Genomic DNA, 17,708 nt, shown 5'->3' with positions numbered 1-17,708 from the left:
TAAAAATTAATCAATAACATGTGATGTAATATAAAATCTTGATAATACATACAACGACAATATTTATAAAATGTTCAAATTACCAGTAAGTAGTTATACAGTAGAGACAAAACAAATAACAAATCTACATTTATTTTACACAAACCGAGTGGATTCTTTGTAGAATGGAGATGGAACGTACAGCTAATCTTTACTCATTTTATTAGGCTACTGTTTAATTGGGGCTTGATTAATCTTCATATTTAAGTTGTAATTTTCTTTAACTTTTTGATCATCTATGTCATAATTGTATCTGTCAATATTTTAACTACGAATAAAGACTAAGGAAGATACACGACATTGTTTTAATAACTTTTTCTAGCAAATCAGCTGAGTTCAGTGTTATATAAGTAGAACTCATTCAAAATGACTTATTATAATTATTACAATTTTGTATTAAATTATTTTTTCCAATTATGTTATTAATATAATATTTGTGCTATGACTCAATCTAATTTTCATAATATTCTAAAATCATTCTTAACATAATTGAGTTATTTTCAATTTTTGAATTAGAACACAATTCCAATTAAATTATCAATCTCCATCACCACGTATATTTATTAAATCACGTAGAGGCCACTGTCACTCCACTCTCCAAACAATTTCAAGTATACCGTTTTGCTGCTGCTGCTGCGACTCCTGTCCCCAGGAGTCAAATGCAACCGTCCTCTTCGAACGCGCAGTAAAACCAAACCAACAACCACAGCGTTCCATTAAAAACTCGAATGTCGATTGTGCGAGATGGTTTGGTTCGCGAGTCTATTACTGTTCTTTCTTCTTCAATCACCATCTACAGTTAAAACCGCCGAACCACCTGGAGGTTACTATACGACCAGATACGACCATCTAGATATTGAAAATATCCTGAACCAGAAAAGGTTGGTCCATTATTATGCTGCTTGTTTGTTGGATAAGGGGCCTTGTACACCACAAGGGATTGAATTTAAAAGTAAGTGTTTTTCTTTATTTATTTTTGTTTATTTATCAATGAGAGATGACAAAAAGTGAGAATTAGTAAAAGTTTATTGGAGTCAAAACTTTCGCTGCTCGAAAATATGTGTTAATATTTGCGATAGTGTTTTGACGATTCGAAAGTCGAAGAATGTGGCCTTTAAATAAGACGTTGTACCATTTAAGTCACTTAATGTGAGATATGTTTTCAAGATTTACATTTATAAAAATGTGTTCTTGAAGTTTATATTACAAGATGCATGCAGATTTCATTGAAATTTGCAATTAAATATGTAAATTAGTCAATGATGTGAATATCTCTTTTTTTAATTAAACTTTACATTCAATCTCTTCAATTAGTTTGCAATTTTTATTTATATTTATATTATTTTTATTGATTATAACTTTGATAAGATATTTAACAAACAACATTAATTAATATTAAACAACTCGTAATTTTATTAATTAGCATCTTTGCAAAACGTAGTTGAGAAATAAGTTTTATGCAATATACTAGTAATTAATTTTACAACATTCTCCACAATGTTTGTAGTTTGAGACATTAAATAGTAATAACCATTTTGTCAATAAATATCCTTAAAAACCTTAAATATCGATGCGTTTGTAGTTGTTGAGTAAAATACAAACAAAAATCCGCTGTGATAAAACTAAGTAGTGTTTGGTAATCTTATTTAATTTTAATTCAACCGGTTTCGTCCTAACATATGGAGCACCCTCAGGAATGTGCCTAACTAAAATATTCTTCTTCCAAAATACTTATGTCAACTGCTGTTACTTAAAAGTAGAAGTTTACATTATTTAAGTAATGAAAATAATCGAAAATATGTCTTAATGAGGAGAAATTGATGACTCAAATTTTCAGTACTCACTGTCGAAACTTTACATTAAAATCGAAGATCCGTATCAACTTTCAGGTTCAATTCATCAACCGAAAGTTGCACTTAACCCGATCCCGTATCGAATCTTTTCACATAAACTTGAACTTTAAATAATGATACAAAATTAATATGAGCTATGTCCTTGTAATTATAACGCGTTTTCTCATTCAAACCGAAAGTCTGTATTAAACATTTAAGATGATAAACTTATCACGAGAATTGAAAATTAAGTTTGTAAAGAAAAATTAAAAAAAAAATAAGGTATGGTTTCTTTGTGTGCGTTAATATAATCGAGAAAAACAACATTTTTTCTAAATTCGTTAAAAAGAAACAATTTTTGGAACAATAACAAGGTTTGGTTTGAAGTTTAATTAGGTAATTACGATCAAATTTACGTTATCAAATACAACATCCCATTAATATTTAAGTGATCAATTTTGTTTTGTTTAAAAACATTAAATAACATATCTTAATGATCCAATTAGCTACGTTGATGAAATCTTTTATATCCAATAACATAAGAAACCTAATAAAATTAAATGTTGTAAATTTAGTCACCAATAATCACCAATTGTTTTTATTACTAAAACATTAACAGATATTGTGAACGTAATCCTCAAAATTTGTTGGAAATAAATGAAAGATATTTATATAATATTTTAATATACATTTTGATTAAGCGTTTTTCATGTATTTAGTCTTTTATGTAGTATGTAGTCTTTGGAAAAATAAATTCATTTTCATTTTATATAAGAAATTCGAAAGCGTGATAGATCGAATGAAAGTATTTGTAGTAGAAAATAAACAATTCATCACTCGGTATGTTTTGGTATGTTGTCAAACAACTTCATCAAACCTATGGAGCATCAGTAATCATATTTACTAACATTTATTCCTGTTGATATTGTTTATTACTTCTATATAATTTCATAGAATGTTAAATTTAAATCTTATCGTTAATAGTGTAGTCAAACAAATATATAGTTATGAATTATTTTTAGAGAAATTAGAATATCTCGTCGGATACCTATCTAGAGTGCATGTATAAACATGAAGAAACGGAATTATGTAAAGTTGAGAAAAAGATGAAGAAAAAGAGGAGAAGAACCAACCTTACGTACGCTTATCTCACTATCCTATGGTGCTACAGTCCACTGCCGAATATTAGCCTCCTTCAATTTTTGCCTTTACAATCTCTATTTTTTCTCCGCTCATATCTTGTATGGTTCTCATAATGTTGAATCATCTGCATACGCAGCCAACTGAACGGTTTTATTGCACAGTAAGTTAGATTGACCAGGTTAAATAGATTTGGAACCGATCTCGTTGCTTTAGCCCTTATGTGATAATAAAGGTTTTTGTAACTGTTTTTACTCGTAAAGTGCATATTTTTCGCTCACTAGGTGGAAGGTTAAAATACTGGATCTGATTTTGTTATCCACAATAAATGGTATACCGAATTCTTTCAGTCTTTCTTCCTTGCCACCGTATAGGATGGTATGTGTTTTGGTATCTCTGATACCTCCTCGTATTCAGTTTGTTTCCTGGACTGCTATTAATGTTGCGGAATTTTTCAGGTAAAAAAATTGAAAGTCTGTTGTCTTTTTCCTCACACAATAATTGAATATTCCAGAAGCAAATTTATTACTATTTAAACGTTTATCACTCACAGTGCAACATTAAAGCATGACTATGAAGCAGTTTCAATTGCTTTAGCATTATTAAATTTGTTTTGGGAATCAATTCTTTATGACGCCGATATTGTCAACTTCATTCACTTTTAAATGTGATTGTAGCTCGTTGAAAAACATGTAGAGCCATAATATAAACCATCATAACTGACAATGAAATTGAATATCGTGTGATAGACAATAAGTAAAAGAATAGGGCCGTTAAGGTCAATCGATTAGCAAGACCATCTTTCAAAAAATCGATAATCTAAATTAAATTAGGCGGATTAGTAACGTTTTCACGTTCGAAAATTGTTTAATTTTTGCAATAATTAATGTAAAAGTTTAAAATTCTGTTTTCTTCTAGCGTATAAGATTCGTAGCATTGTCTCTCCAGGAATTTTATTGATTTGTATACGCTCCAATCGTACGTTCAAATCTGTGTGACGTATTTTGGAGCTCCAATCGTACGCTCAAATATGAGTGACGTACTTTGGAGTTCGCGCCCTGTAATTTCAAACTTTATTTTTTTTTTTTGGAAAAACTAAGCCTGAGAATTAAAAATTAAAAAATATAGGGTCAATCAATTTTAAAATACTTTCGAATAAGCCAACAAAAAAAAACTTAACGGTCCTATTAGTTGTTTCGATTTTCACAAATGACAATGATAATGTCATGTTGACATAGTTGACATAATCATGTTGACAAGGATATGGTCAACATGATATGGTCATCATGGTTCAAAAACCAACTTCAACTCTTCATACGTCCAGAATAACAAGTAGTTGGTAGGGTCTAATTATTTAAAACCAAAACTTGAAGACATGGTAAGGAGTGGCTTTTGGCTTGTTTTTGTGGTCACTCATAGAAAAGAGTTTCGGTAATGCGATCTTATTAACATTTTGTATCTAACTATAAATGTTTATTATTATTCTTCTTCTTATTACGTCCTTTCCTTTCGAAGGTAGACGATCCAATTAGCAATGATGATTTTTAAGGTTGCAGCCCGGAATACCTCTATGGATGAGCGTCTAAACCAACGTCGCAGGTCTCTCAGCAATGAGTTTTGACGTCTTCCCACAGATCTTTCCCCCTCTATTTTGCCTTTAATGATGTAACGGGGAGTATGATACTTTTCGCCTCTCATTATGTGCCGTATTATATTGTAATTTATGCTCCGTTATTGTTCTCAGCAAGTTTATCTCCTTATTCATTCGCTTAAGCACTGTTTCATTTGATATTTTCTCCATCCATTATTCGATTGTCCAATGATGGGCTGAGTGTCCAGCTTTCTGATCCGTACAGTGACACTGGAAATATGTAACTTCTCAGTAGACGGATTTGTAATTGGAGACATTATATGTTTGTAAAGATTTTTTTCTCGTTGACCAAGGCGCCTAGATATTTGTATGAGGATCCTTGTTCTACAGGACGATCGTCAACGTAGAGTGTCTCGCGTGTTTCTATCTTCGACAATATCATCAGCTTGGTCTTAATTGTAGGTACAACAAATGTCCTTCTTTTTGCTTGAATCCTATTCATGATTAGTTAACGGTTGCCTATTACATCATTTAGTGTTTATAAATGGCTAACTTTGCTTACATTTAGTTAGTTCATCTGAAATTAAAGTAAAATTTAAGCGCAGTGATTAACATTTTACATCTGAATGTTTATAACTATATTTTCTCTATATATCTGAATGTATTTTTCTGTCAGTGGTTTTGAGGAAGATTTTGATGAATTTTGCTTTGAACCAAAACATGATTATAGCTTAAGGGTAATTTAAATGATTAAATTAAGAAATGTTCATATCTATCAACCATGTTTATGCGTATCGTGATTATTCATAGATTATGAGTTATATTCGTTTTAAGCTCTTTGGCGGTCTGATAATATCTGTAAGTTTGCACTCAAAGTAGTATATTGTATTGTAATCCTGTAATTCTTAGGAATTGCTTATGTAAATTTGTTCAAATAAAGGTCTAGTAGATATCTCTTATGTGATAAAGTGTAAAACAATAAATAAACTATAATATAATAAATAAATAATACATATTTCAATGAATATATTACAAAATCACGACTCTGCATATTAGTTTAATAAAAATACGGAATGAAACCTGGACACCTTCTGGATTCAATTGCCATCCTCATCCTGTTTTGAGCATCAAATTACTCACATTCTTGCAGATGTTGACGTTTTTTAATTGGTAGAATTTGGTCCTGAAGACGTTCTGATTTGACAACGTCATCAGAACGACGTCCAGGCCTATACACAACTATTGGTGTTGAACAAAGATCCGTTCAGTAACCTTCAAAATGAGGTCAGAATGAAGCTTGCCACACATTTATCTCTATGTACAATGTAAGCATTCTATAAGTATTGTATAAGAAGATATTTGAAGATGTTTTGTAGTATTTCCTTTCGTGTTTTCGCATTGCTGGGTAAAATGAAATTGTTGGTTTGTTCAGTCGATATCTCCTAGCGCTTCATTGTTCAGCACTTGTGCCTTCATAACTTCCTTCCCACTATTCGCTCGTGCAAAAAGAGTTGAGGTATTTTAAACTGTAATCATTGGGTTCATCTTTCCTATCATGCCATGAATGCCATCGCAGTATCATCGTAGTACCTTACCTTTCTGAGAATTATTCTACCAGTGTTCAGTATCTTTTTACCATGTATTGGTAAAAAGATTCTGAACATGCGTATAGCGGCGATTAGTCTTAACGGTTCCATAAGCATCGGTGTTCGTTTAAAAGAAAACTTATAAAGTTAAGGGGATGTACCTATAGAAGTTATCGGTTGTTATACAATATCTGATTTAAGGCATATAGAATTTTATCCCAAATGCTGTCTTTGACCAACATGACTGTGCCCAAAAATGGAATAGCATGTATTTATACTATATGTAAGTGATTCAATACTATTTCTACAAGGATTTTCGCACCATCTCTGAATTATTGTTAAGCTGAAAAATTTCTAAATATCATCTTCACTTGGCACTTCTAAGGCATTGACTTTGAACTGACCTTAGAACCTTAGAACCATTGTTCTGTTTTTCTACCATTTTGTTTCATTGATTCATGTTATTGGTTTTTTGTTTAATATTCTCGGTATATTAATTTCTTGTAAACAATTCCATAAAGCAAATCTAGTTGGGAATTTTACAAAATTACGAATTTTATTGTATACAAAATATTCAGGTTTTTGTTATTCGATGTTTTGCATAATGCCACCATTATTGCAAAATATGGGCAATTCAATATTAATATATTTCCTCCCATTCAATTTCTATTTGATTTATTTGTCTGCAGTTCGCATTGATTCTAGAAAAGATGTTTTTAAACACGAAAACCTTGTGGAACAGGTTGAAGAATTTATAAAATAACAATCAAAACAATATGAAATCAGCTTGAAGAACATATCAGATTATAATCAAAAAGAAATATGCAGTTTCCCAAATTCTTGGGTTTTAATATCATGCATCGTGTCTATTTATAAAAATTTTATTTATGGCTTTATTCTAATTACTGTTAATTTAGTAACTTTAAAGAATATAAATAACTCCTTTATTCTTTAATTTCAATAACACATTAACACCAATAACATCACCTTTAGCCATCTTCTTCAGCAAAAAGATTTAATTGGATATTAACACTTTTGTTATAAAACGTTAATAGATTTGCCATTTTTTGAGAATTTATGTTAGTTCGCACATAGAATTAATTTTTGAATGTAATACTCTTTTATTATAACGTTAAATAATTGCAAATATTTAAAAAATCACAATCATTAATCGGGATGACGCAAATCTGACCATAAATAACGTTTTAATTCCCAATAAACAGGTGATTCTTTTTGAGAATAAGCCTATTTCCATAAAAGTCCAACGTATAATTAACCTTGACTTTAAATTGTTGCAAAAGTCGTGCGTATACAACTACAAGGTCTATTTTTTATGTATTTTCGTTCAATCTCCAGGAAATTTAAATTTTAGATTTGGAAAAACCGTGGTACTTTTTCTCGCCTTTTCCCATTATTATCTAATCATGCATGTAAATACAAATGATATGTGGTCTTAATAAAAAAATATTTACAAAACACTCTAAGAAATAGCTTTTTTGAAGTCATCGTCTTGAAATAATTTTCAATTTAATTTCAATTTCAATGCAATACGAATATTAACGAACTAAATTACAATAATCTTACCTATTCTTTCATTAATAGTCAATACATACATATACTATATACAATGGAAAGTTTAATTAAGTTTTTTTTATATCTTCGCGTACCGCGCTAACCTTCTTAAACGAACGTTGTTTCATGCAGTACGTGTATATTTTTATTTCAAAACAAAGTAAGAACTTCCGGAGTAAACTTCTAATTTTCTTCTTGCGTTTCTAAAAATTGTCGTTTCGTTTAATTTGTTTTCGGAAAGTTTCTCTTTTAATAACGAATCATTTTTAATAACTTTGAGTTTTAATTAAGATTATAGACGAGAAACGAAAAATGAATAAATTATTTTTAATTTAACTAACAATAAGGAATATTTAAAAAAACAGAAAGTAAATTTGTAAGGAAAATCCATCTTCTTACTGATTATTTAACTTATTTTTAGTTGAAGTTACTTCGAATTTAAACGTCCTGTTTAGGAAATTCCAAATTTAAAATTAATTACTTAACAAGCAGGTAATTGTTTGTGGCTTTGATTTCATCATTTGTAATCTCATAGAAAAATGCGACGAGTATCTTTATTCCTTTTTTTCTTCTCTTTTAAATCTCTGTTCAGATCAATTATTTCTGACTATAAAGAAAAAAATCATGGCCAATTCACTGTTATGTATTGACCTTGAATGATAAATGATTTACACTCTTACTTTTATCATTAAAATTTTTATTCACTTCAATTTAACGTTTCATTTAATAAAAACTTTAAAACCATGCATCGAAAGGAAAACAAAAATTCCCATTGAGTACATCGCATCATTGTTAGTTTTCTCACACCGTATTGCAACTGGATTTAGAATTTAAATTAACACTTAATGCAACACTCATTACATAAAATGACATATTTACATACGTTTTCTCTAAATTATATACAATTACATAGTTGGAATCACCAAAAATATTTTCCGGATTTATTATTTAACAATTATCTAATTTTCTTCTTCCAATTAAGTCATTTCTGTTAATTAATATGTCGTAAGTATTCTCAACATTTAAACCAGAAACATCAAGGTAGACTTTGTAATGACTCATTATAGTGACACAACCAATACAACAACTCACATAAGCATTTCCGTCCATACATAATTTTTTCTTTGTATGTTGGATGATTCAATTAGATGGCCTATGACAATATTGTAATTGACAGGAATGGAAAACTATGTCTAATTTTGTCTTTGCTCATACGATGGTAAAATTTAGAAAATAAATCTAGTTTTCGAAAATCGTTCACATTACAATTTTTCATGCTGTATTAACTGTAAGGCACCTTGTAATCTTTTTGGGTTTCTGTTTTTTCTCTGCTGTCATCCATGTAGTGCAATTATGTTGTTCTAAAAGATCTCGCGAATCATATATGAGTCATAAATTATGACTCTTCATATTTCAAGAAACAGTTAAATATATCTTGAGTACCTTTAATAATAGTTTACCAGCATCTGGAGTACATAGAAGATGCTACAACTATTACAGAACAAAGGAAATGTAACTATTATTACATACTAGCCCGGAAGTACAAGAAATTTACGAATTCGCTGAGATATGTTAGCCCATCAAGAACTCAATAAATAAACATTTTATTTAAAATAATTTTATTATCTTCTTTGATAATATGTTTACGTGACACATTTTATTGCTTAACGTTATATTACCATAGAATTATTTCCTAGTTATTCGGTATACATACATGTATTTGGTATTAAAGTTATTTGATACACAGCCATTTAGTTATTTAGTATATCGTAAGAGTTAAGTGAGTAAAATAAGAATAATAGTATTTAATTTTTGGGTCTGAAAGTTTCCATAGTTTTATTATTTAGAAAATTAATGGCAAAACTGTGAATTTTGATAATTTAATAGATTGATTTATTAGACATAGAATTATAGTATATGGAATCAGAAAAAAAAAGAAATAAACAAAATAAGCTAAGTCTTGAAAGTTTCAACAGAATTTGTAAAGTATTAGAAGTAGCAGAGAAGCAAAAACGATAAAAACATTGTATACAAAATACAGAAAGAAAGAGAAGAAGCAAAAGATTACAAAAATAAAAACAATAATGTTCAAGGAGAAGTGAAATTGTGAACGCTTTGTTCATCTGACATTTCAGGTCCTTTGCGAGATCGTAAGTGCTTGAGATGTACACATCCAAGCAGGAAAATTTCATGATTTGATGGCATTGTTGCTGACTATTACATCTTGCTGGCACCATAAATTTAATTTTTAAAATAGAAACATACAAATTTAGGACTCATCCTCTGAGTTATCGATTTTTACAGCGTCGTCAACTTTGCATATTATGCAGATTTTATATTGGTCCATTTTATATCCCAGGTTCAAAGTTATCACTTCCTCGATTATTTTGCTCATTAACAAGGTGACCAAAATGGGATGAAGCTATCGCCTTATTGGAAGCCAACTGTTGTGGGGATATCTTGGGTTAGTTCTCCTCGGGATCTTATTTTATTCCTGTGGTTAGTGTTCAATTCGTGTATTATGTTTATGATGTCAGTTGGTACTCAATCGCTTGGTCATGTTGCTAACGCATGTGTTATTTGAATTCAACACATGCCTGTTGAACTCAAATAATTTTTCTTTTAGTTATCTCTTCTGATTGGGACAGTATTCTGTTAAATAACTCGGTCAGCTTTTCTATTAGTTGTGTTCCTCCATATCTAAGCAATTCATTAGGTATGTTGCTAGTACCGAGAGATTTCCCATTTTTCAACATTTTTTTTTTGATTTCTTTTTCAGGATAATAGTTGTTGTGCTTACAGGTTTACCAACGTGTGTTGCCTCTTCGGTAGAGTATAGTCGTTTATTATACATATTTTTCCCAATCTTCCTTTGACACTACTTTTTTATGTACATACATACTCGTTGAGTGAAGTCTATTGGTAGTTCTCCGTTTTGATTGAGTATTGTTTCGTTGTATTATTGATTTATTTCCTGAACAGTATCATTACCAACTCGGGAATTAAAATCTCCCAGTACTATTACCTTATCTACAATCCTACAAAAAGCCGTTGAATTACCATTAGAGCTATCTGTAAATGTGAAACTGTTGTATTCCGAACATCTATTTTTTACAAATTACTTGCTTAATATTGCCTTAAGGCTTTGTGATTACTGTAGAGTTCATAATTTAGCCGTTCCAATAGTAATACTACTAGTACAAGGATAATTACCAGTTTAAACTTTGGGTAGATGAATCAACCAACTTTTGCACCGTGATTAAAAACTTCTATTGTACCTTCATAAATACCGTGATTGAAACTTACAGGGTGTTGTAAGTTTTAATAATAAAGTTTTTAATCACGGTTGTAAAGACTATAAATCATCAAAAACCTGATGATGACATGTTCAAGATTTAATATATTTCATGCTTTGATAGTAAAGATATCAATAAACCTATTTGAATGTCTTATTCCAGATGAACTGATCCATTGTAAGTGAAGTTGTTTCGTGACTTCGTGCCAATTGCTAGCTATTGCATACGTTTTAAGGGTGCTTTGTCTCGTTAACTCATTTACCGCTTTATTGCTAGTCACGGCGGTATGACCTGGAGTCTACAACGACCTTGTCTGTATTTCCAAGTGAATTTAAAGTTCTGTTATAGCCATCAGTCAGAACCGAAATCATTTTCACAGCTTGCAACGCCTAAAGCCTAAGCCTTATTGATCCTCTCATATGCTTATCTAATCTTTTTGAAGGCCTTAAGTCGTATGTCAGAGTTGGACAGTCAAATAGAATATGTTGCACTTTTTGGTTGTATGGTGCACAAGCACGACAAATAGGGCTAGCAACATATGTTAAGGGTCCTACTAGGGACCCTCAATGTTGCACCACAAACACTAACACAGCTTTCATCGAGGGACATCCTTGAATATACGTCAGCACTGTACTCTATCCCACATGTCCGTGAACTTTTTGTCCTAAATGTTCTCAATATTAGAGACAAACGAAGGAATAATTATTGGCGGTAAGACGAAAAAGGTGTTCTACCGGCGACTCTCCTAACCATCCAAATTACTTCTCCAACACCAAATAATAATCTACAGATTTTTGAATAATCTGTAGATTATTATAAGACTAGAGGTCCCAGTAGTAGTAGCACTGTTTAGTTTAGTTGACGTTACTGTAGATTTGCATGCGACCAACTTTTATAGACATGTGTGTAGATTATTGATATGAACGACTGTAAAACGAATTTGAAACTATTCTACGAAAAAACCTATTTTTTCTTAGATATGTTGAACAAATGTTTCATCATCGCTTCCCAAACTCTTTTTAAAATACCGGAGTCGACATCCTCGTCGATGATTGATACCACTGAATATAGTCTTAGTATGGTAAGCAGCGCCAGCTTCACAGTGTACGTAGAACGGTGAAAACCTCAACATATTCCCTGGCTGCGATAGGAGTTGTTTGCATGCATTGCAAACAACGTGTATATAGTTAAAAGAATCTCTCTTTTCTATTAATGTAAACTGTGTAACTTATAATACCATTTTTCAACTCCGAATATGAACATTAATTGAATTTCAACTAGTACAAACTGATTAATCTTCGTTTTGTTGCGGATTTACAGAGGCACTTCTTTTCATACCAATACTCAATTATATCGACTATAACCTGCATCGTGTCAAAATGTACGCTTCCGTACTTACCTTTAACAAGGATCATCCGCCTAACCTTTGTTTTTTAAGTTGATGGTCACCTTGATATATTTTATGAGGCTGTCCAAATTTAAATTTCCCACCTTGGATTCTTTACACTTCAGGTATTCACTGACGTAACTAGTCACCAAGTAGAGAGCTAAGGAAGGTAGACTAGGTAGACAAGGTAGGTAAACTAATCCTGGGTGTATAGACCTTCCGCCAACGACCGCAAGTGCATAAATATATCTTGCTTTCTCTACTGCAATATAGATTGCATGTTCCCATCTGGCCCATTTAAACACAGCAAAATTGTTTATTATATCGTTTCTCCTTCGAAGATAAATTAGTTCATGCATGTTAATTAAGTGGTTTATTCTCCACTGTTCTGAACCTAAAAACTGCGCATTCATGAATAGGAAAAGATTTTCTGGGAGGTTTTTAGCAGTTTTTACCGTTCTTCCTTTCCAGTATGCCTATACGTTGTTATGGACGTTTTTAAGTGAAACATCTCATTAGGAGGTAATTTTTTTCTGTCTGCCATACTAGGATTTCTACGTTTAGTGTTTTTAGCTCTGTTGAAAGCTGATATCAGTAAGTTTCAACTATATCATTTTCTCCTTGAAAGCCGATAGACAATTGTTGTTACTTAGACTCAACGGCTTCAACGGGCACGTAGTTTCTATAAAGACTAAGACAAGAATCTTGTTTATATTTTTTGATTTCCTGAATGATATTCATAACAGCCGATGTCATTATATGATTTCAAGTCATGAATCTCAGATTGTTTTCCAATGTCTTTATCAATAAAAGTTTTTCAAATGTGTTGGTTAATAGAATCTTGGTTTCTATAAGCATCCCATCTTCCGACTTCAGTCATTCAATAGATAATCTTCGATTGATGATTTAGATATTTTAATGTGACTTAATGAGATTTTCAGAATTTTTGTGCTCAGCAAGGAATTTGCGTACAATCTAAGCAGTATGTAAGACATGACAAAGAAAACGAGAGATGAAAATAGGAGTGTGAGATATGATTATATCCAGCGCAAAAAGAAACACGTTCAAATTCAATATGACAAAAAGAGGCATTTATGACTAAATTGCGTTAACAGTATCAATGGCTCATATTAGGAATCTCGGAAATTACACTAATTTCTGTTCACAATCGTATTATTATTGGCAGGAGAATATATCTGTATATTATTATTATTTATATTGTTGCAATTTTAACCAGTTGCTTCTCCGTTGTTAAACAATTCTCAGAAAACTTTATGAAACTATTATTATTGCGACATTTTAAAACCACGAACAAGTTCGTTTGAGTTACTTCAAAGTTACTCGATTAGTTCATATCAGCTGCTAGGTAAATGGTATATGTTGACTTTTGTTTTATTCTTTGAACAGTTTCATGGTCATAGTGGTCATTGATGTGAACCAAGAATTGACGTGACCGTGAAACAAGCATTACAATAAAATGCAGATGCTGATATTTAAAGCAACCTCCTTTGGCCATGATTTTTTACATTTTAACACCACGAAAAATCGATCTACCAATTAACAGGTTTAATTTACTTGAACTTTTCTATACTAATTATAACAAAATTAAAAAAACCAACGGGAATTGCAGAAAAAAGATAACGAGTTTAATGAAAGATCATTAACCTCATAAAAAATCTTATGTAATTTATTTTATAATTGTGTTTGTTCTTTTTGTTTTAGATATTTTACCAGAAGCTGTAAAAACCAATTGTTTAAGATGTACAGAAAAACAAAGAGTAGTAACTTTAAGATCGATTCGAAGACTTCGAAAGGAATATCCGGATATTTGGCGTCAACTCGAAGCAAGTTGGGATCCAACCGGAGTTTATATAAAACGATTAGAAGAATCGGTTAACAAACCTATTCCAAACCCAACGTTATTATCATCAACAAATATCGTTGAAAATACGGTTACATTATCTAATCGCTTCGACGATCAAACGGACCATAAAAGAGTTCCAGAAGATATTACCTCAAAAAGAACAATAGTTTCATCATTTTCACCTCCATCGTCACTACAAACATCAAAACCAAGTGTAACATCTCCGAAACCATCCCCAACTACATCCAAATTTATCGAATCAACTTCACCGATTAGTACAACATTGAAATTTTTAATAACAACACTACAACCGAATACGACCCCGAAATATTCAACGACCACTTCAATTTATCGAGTAACAAAGCGGATTATTACAAGACCTTTTAGTTCAATCGGTCCGAATCTTGTCGTTCCCAATCCAAAAGCGTTAATAGACAAGGTCATTTCGACAGCAGGAGCTGTTTTAAATAGTGTTACTAATACTGTTACGAATACAGTAGTTACTGTTTTTAAAGGTTAATGAATCATTAATTCTTTTTTATAATGTTTGTTTCGAATAAGAATTAATTTTTTTTAGCAGCAACGCACGTTTTCTTGCTTCTTTTAAACGTTTCTTTTCATATGTTTTTTTTGTGAATGACTTCCTCGTTTTAGAGTGTATCTATAAATAGTGATTTTAATTTTAAATTAAAACTGATTTGGTTTTAATATCAACTTTTATTTATAGTTTTATAAAATAGTGATATTTTTTTTTTTAATTTCTATAAATAAACAACAAATTTTTTTATTTTTTGTTTATTAAATTCAACTCATAATATTATCCAAAATCGAACACTAACAAATTGTGAAAAATATACGTATAAAGGCGATTCATCATAAAATTGAAAATTGTCTTAAAATTATAAATAAAATATAGGAACCTGGAACAGTAATTTAAAAAATATGCAACGAGTCACCTTCAGAAGATGTGAAATGTTTTTCAGTTTTAAAAGACTTTTCAAATTTATTTCAGGAAGTATTTCAAATAAGATCAATTTTAATTCAAATTTATACGATCAACTGCATTTTGGAATATAATTTTTAGGAACATATACACATTGTGGCTGATTAATAATTCGTTAGAATATAACGATTCTTCAGATAATCTTGATAATCTTGGCCGATAGAAACTAAAAAAGAAAAATAAAAACATATTATCTAATGTGCCAAAATAGCTTTACTTTATTTATAATTAATTCGCCATTTATATTACGTTTACTTCAGTTAGTTACAGTGGTTTTATTTTTTAACGCTATTTTTGTATTAATATAAACACAACTCAAAACAGAATTGAACTAGTGAAATCATTATTAACCCATTCTTAAATACAATTATTCTAAAGTTAGGTTACGTTCCTCTAGCACGATTATTCCCATCATCGATAAGTCTTTTATCAAATTGTAATTGTTGTTACAACATCCAAATACATAATACCATACAGTACGACTTTGATATTCCGGACTAATTAAAACTGCGGTGATTTGTTTAAGTAAATAATTCGGATTGCTGACGCGACATAACTTTTCTATTGAACATTTAATGGAAAACAACCAAAATATAGTATTTACATAAAGATTATTTACAAAGAAGTGAAATCTTATTAATTTTTATATCATTTTATGAAATAACTTGTAATTCTTGTTTGCTTGATCTTTTTCTGGTTCATTATAAAAGACGTTTCTTTTAATCTTGGAAGTACAAGAACATCATTCGGTGAAATATCATTTTCTTCTGCTCACTTTATGCACACATTAAAACTTTGAACTGCTTTTAATATCATTCTTAACAGTCTGGTTTATATTTTGTAATTCTTTACCTTCATTTTCATTCTCGTGGTGTTCATCTATACCATGTATGTCTTCCAGTAGTAATAAATCTTCATCATTTCCAAGCCAATTAACCTCAGTGAGATCATTCATCATATCTGAAACATCTGTTAAATATTTAAGAATTATTAACAACAAAAAATACTAAACGAATAATTTCAGGCTTAACTGTGCGGTTTACCTTGCCGTTTTTCATCCAAGGAAAGCAGATTGCGCCGCAATTAACTCAAAAGAATCAGATCTTTAGGGTCATATTCAGTATCTGGATTGTTATTTACTACGTGAGCCATAATTTTGTGCTAGACTTCGGGGGAGACCTTGTTCCAAACATTGCATAGTGGACATACAGCGATCTTCAAGTTAATGGTTTTTAATAAATTAATAACGCCTTCTTCGTTATTAGATAAAATATGGGGTAAAAGACGTTTCCGATAAAATAATTTTATCATTCCAATGGTATTTTGAAATAATGTTGTAAATTGTCCATGCTCACAAGTCAGCTCTTCTATAGTTCCATGGCTTGAAGCGTTATCAACGATTAGCAGAGTTCTTTCAAGCAAATTAAGGCTTCTTAATTGACTTTTAATTTCACGAATAAACGAGCCATGAAAAAAGTCTAAGAAAATTGCTTCAGTCGACCTGATGCGGTCTTCTCCTAAGAACGAACCAACGTTTTTTTCAGGGAGCATTTTCCAACAGAAAACAGATTCATCTGCATTGTAGAAGATAGCTCTAAAATTATCATATCCATAGGTTTCAGTATAAGACAATTTTGCTTTGGCAGATAAAATCTCGTTGAAAATTGGAATGTGTCTTGATCGTTGCGTACAAACCCATGTATACTAATGAGTTTCTATATTTTTGGATATTCGGCTGCTCGAAAGGTTTTTTTGGCGCCAGGACCGGAATCAGATTTGGAAATAAATCTAAAAGAAGTTCCACAGAAAATGTCCAAAATCATCTTTAATATAAATTAAACATATCTTTTCAGTTTCTAGAATCGTTGATGTTTCTACTTCGTATTCATTTGCCTACACTTTTCTACTCTCACTACGAAATAGTCTTTCCAATATATCGGACTTTTGTTTTATTGTTAGTGTAATATGTTTTCTTCTAGAAAGCATTGTAATTGTTGAAGAGATGGTAGCGTAAGCGTAATGAGAATAGCCTTGATAGTCAAAGCAGTACCTGATTTGAGGCGAGCATTATCATAAACAAAGTGGATTGCTTATCATGTACGTTGTTTTGATTTTAATTTTATTACTATTTTTTTATTAAAACATTTATTGTGCATAAACTTATTTTTATTTATTGTCTTGTAAAATTTAGAAACGTCATATTTTTAAATTAGGTTGGAACGCGGGTAGGTTGAGACGATTTGATATCCTGATAAAATGTTAGGCTTTTTTGTGTAAGTGCCTTCATCAATATTTTCATCACTGGAAATGTTTCATCCCTAATGAAATCATATAGTACTTTCTCTTCTGTTCCTGGCAAGTTAGTAGGACTTGAACATTCTACAATAAATTCTAAATT

At 30.8% G+C, this 17,708-nt stretch overlaps 1 protein-coding gene across 1 annotated transcript; it reads left to right on the top strand.

Annotated features, from left to right (window-relative positions):
* The first annotated feature begins 673 nt into the window (after nucleotides 1-673).
* Nucleotides 674-15,094, top strand: LOC111421898 (uncharacterized). The gene is made up of 2 exons (XM_023055098.2): nucleotides 674-991; nucleotides 14,166-15,094. The coding sequence occupies exons 1-2, from the start codon at nucleotides 784-786 to the stop codon at nucleotides 14,825-14,827; spliced, it is 870 nt and encodes a 289-aa protein (XP_022910866.1). The 5' UTR covers nucleotides 674-783; the 3' UTR covers nucleotides 14,828-15,094.
* Nucleotides 15,095-17,708: the final 2,614 nt, after the last annotated feature.

This window comes from Onthophagus taurus, chromosome 7 (assembly GCF_036711975.1).
Source record: "Onthophagus taurus isolate NC chromosome 7, IU_Otau_3.0, whole genome shotgun sequence".
NCBI lineage: Eukaryota > Metazoa > Arthropoda > Insecta > Coleoptera > Scarabaeidae > Onthophagus > Onthophagus taurus.
The sequence above is the reverse complement of the archived record's forward strand: the minus strand, read 5'-3'. Positions and strand labels throughout refer to the sequence as shown.

Bases quoted from the DNA above. Each gene is read 5' to 3' on its own strand.
- LOC111421898 (XM_023055098.2), top strand. From the start codon at position 784: ATGGTTTGGTTCGCGAGTCTATTACTGTTCTTTCTTCTTCAATCACCA. The intron at 992-14,165 runs GTAAGTGTTTTT...TTTTTGTTTTAG, and splicing joins ACAAGGGATTGAATTTAAAA to ATATTTTACCAGAAGCTGTA.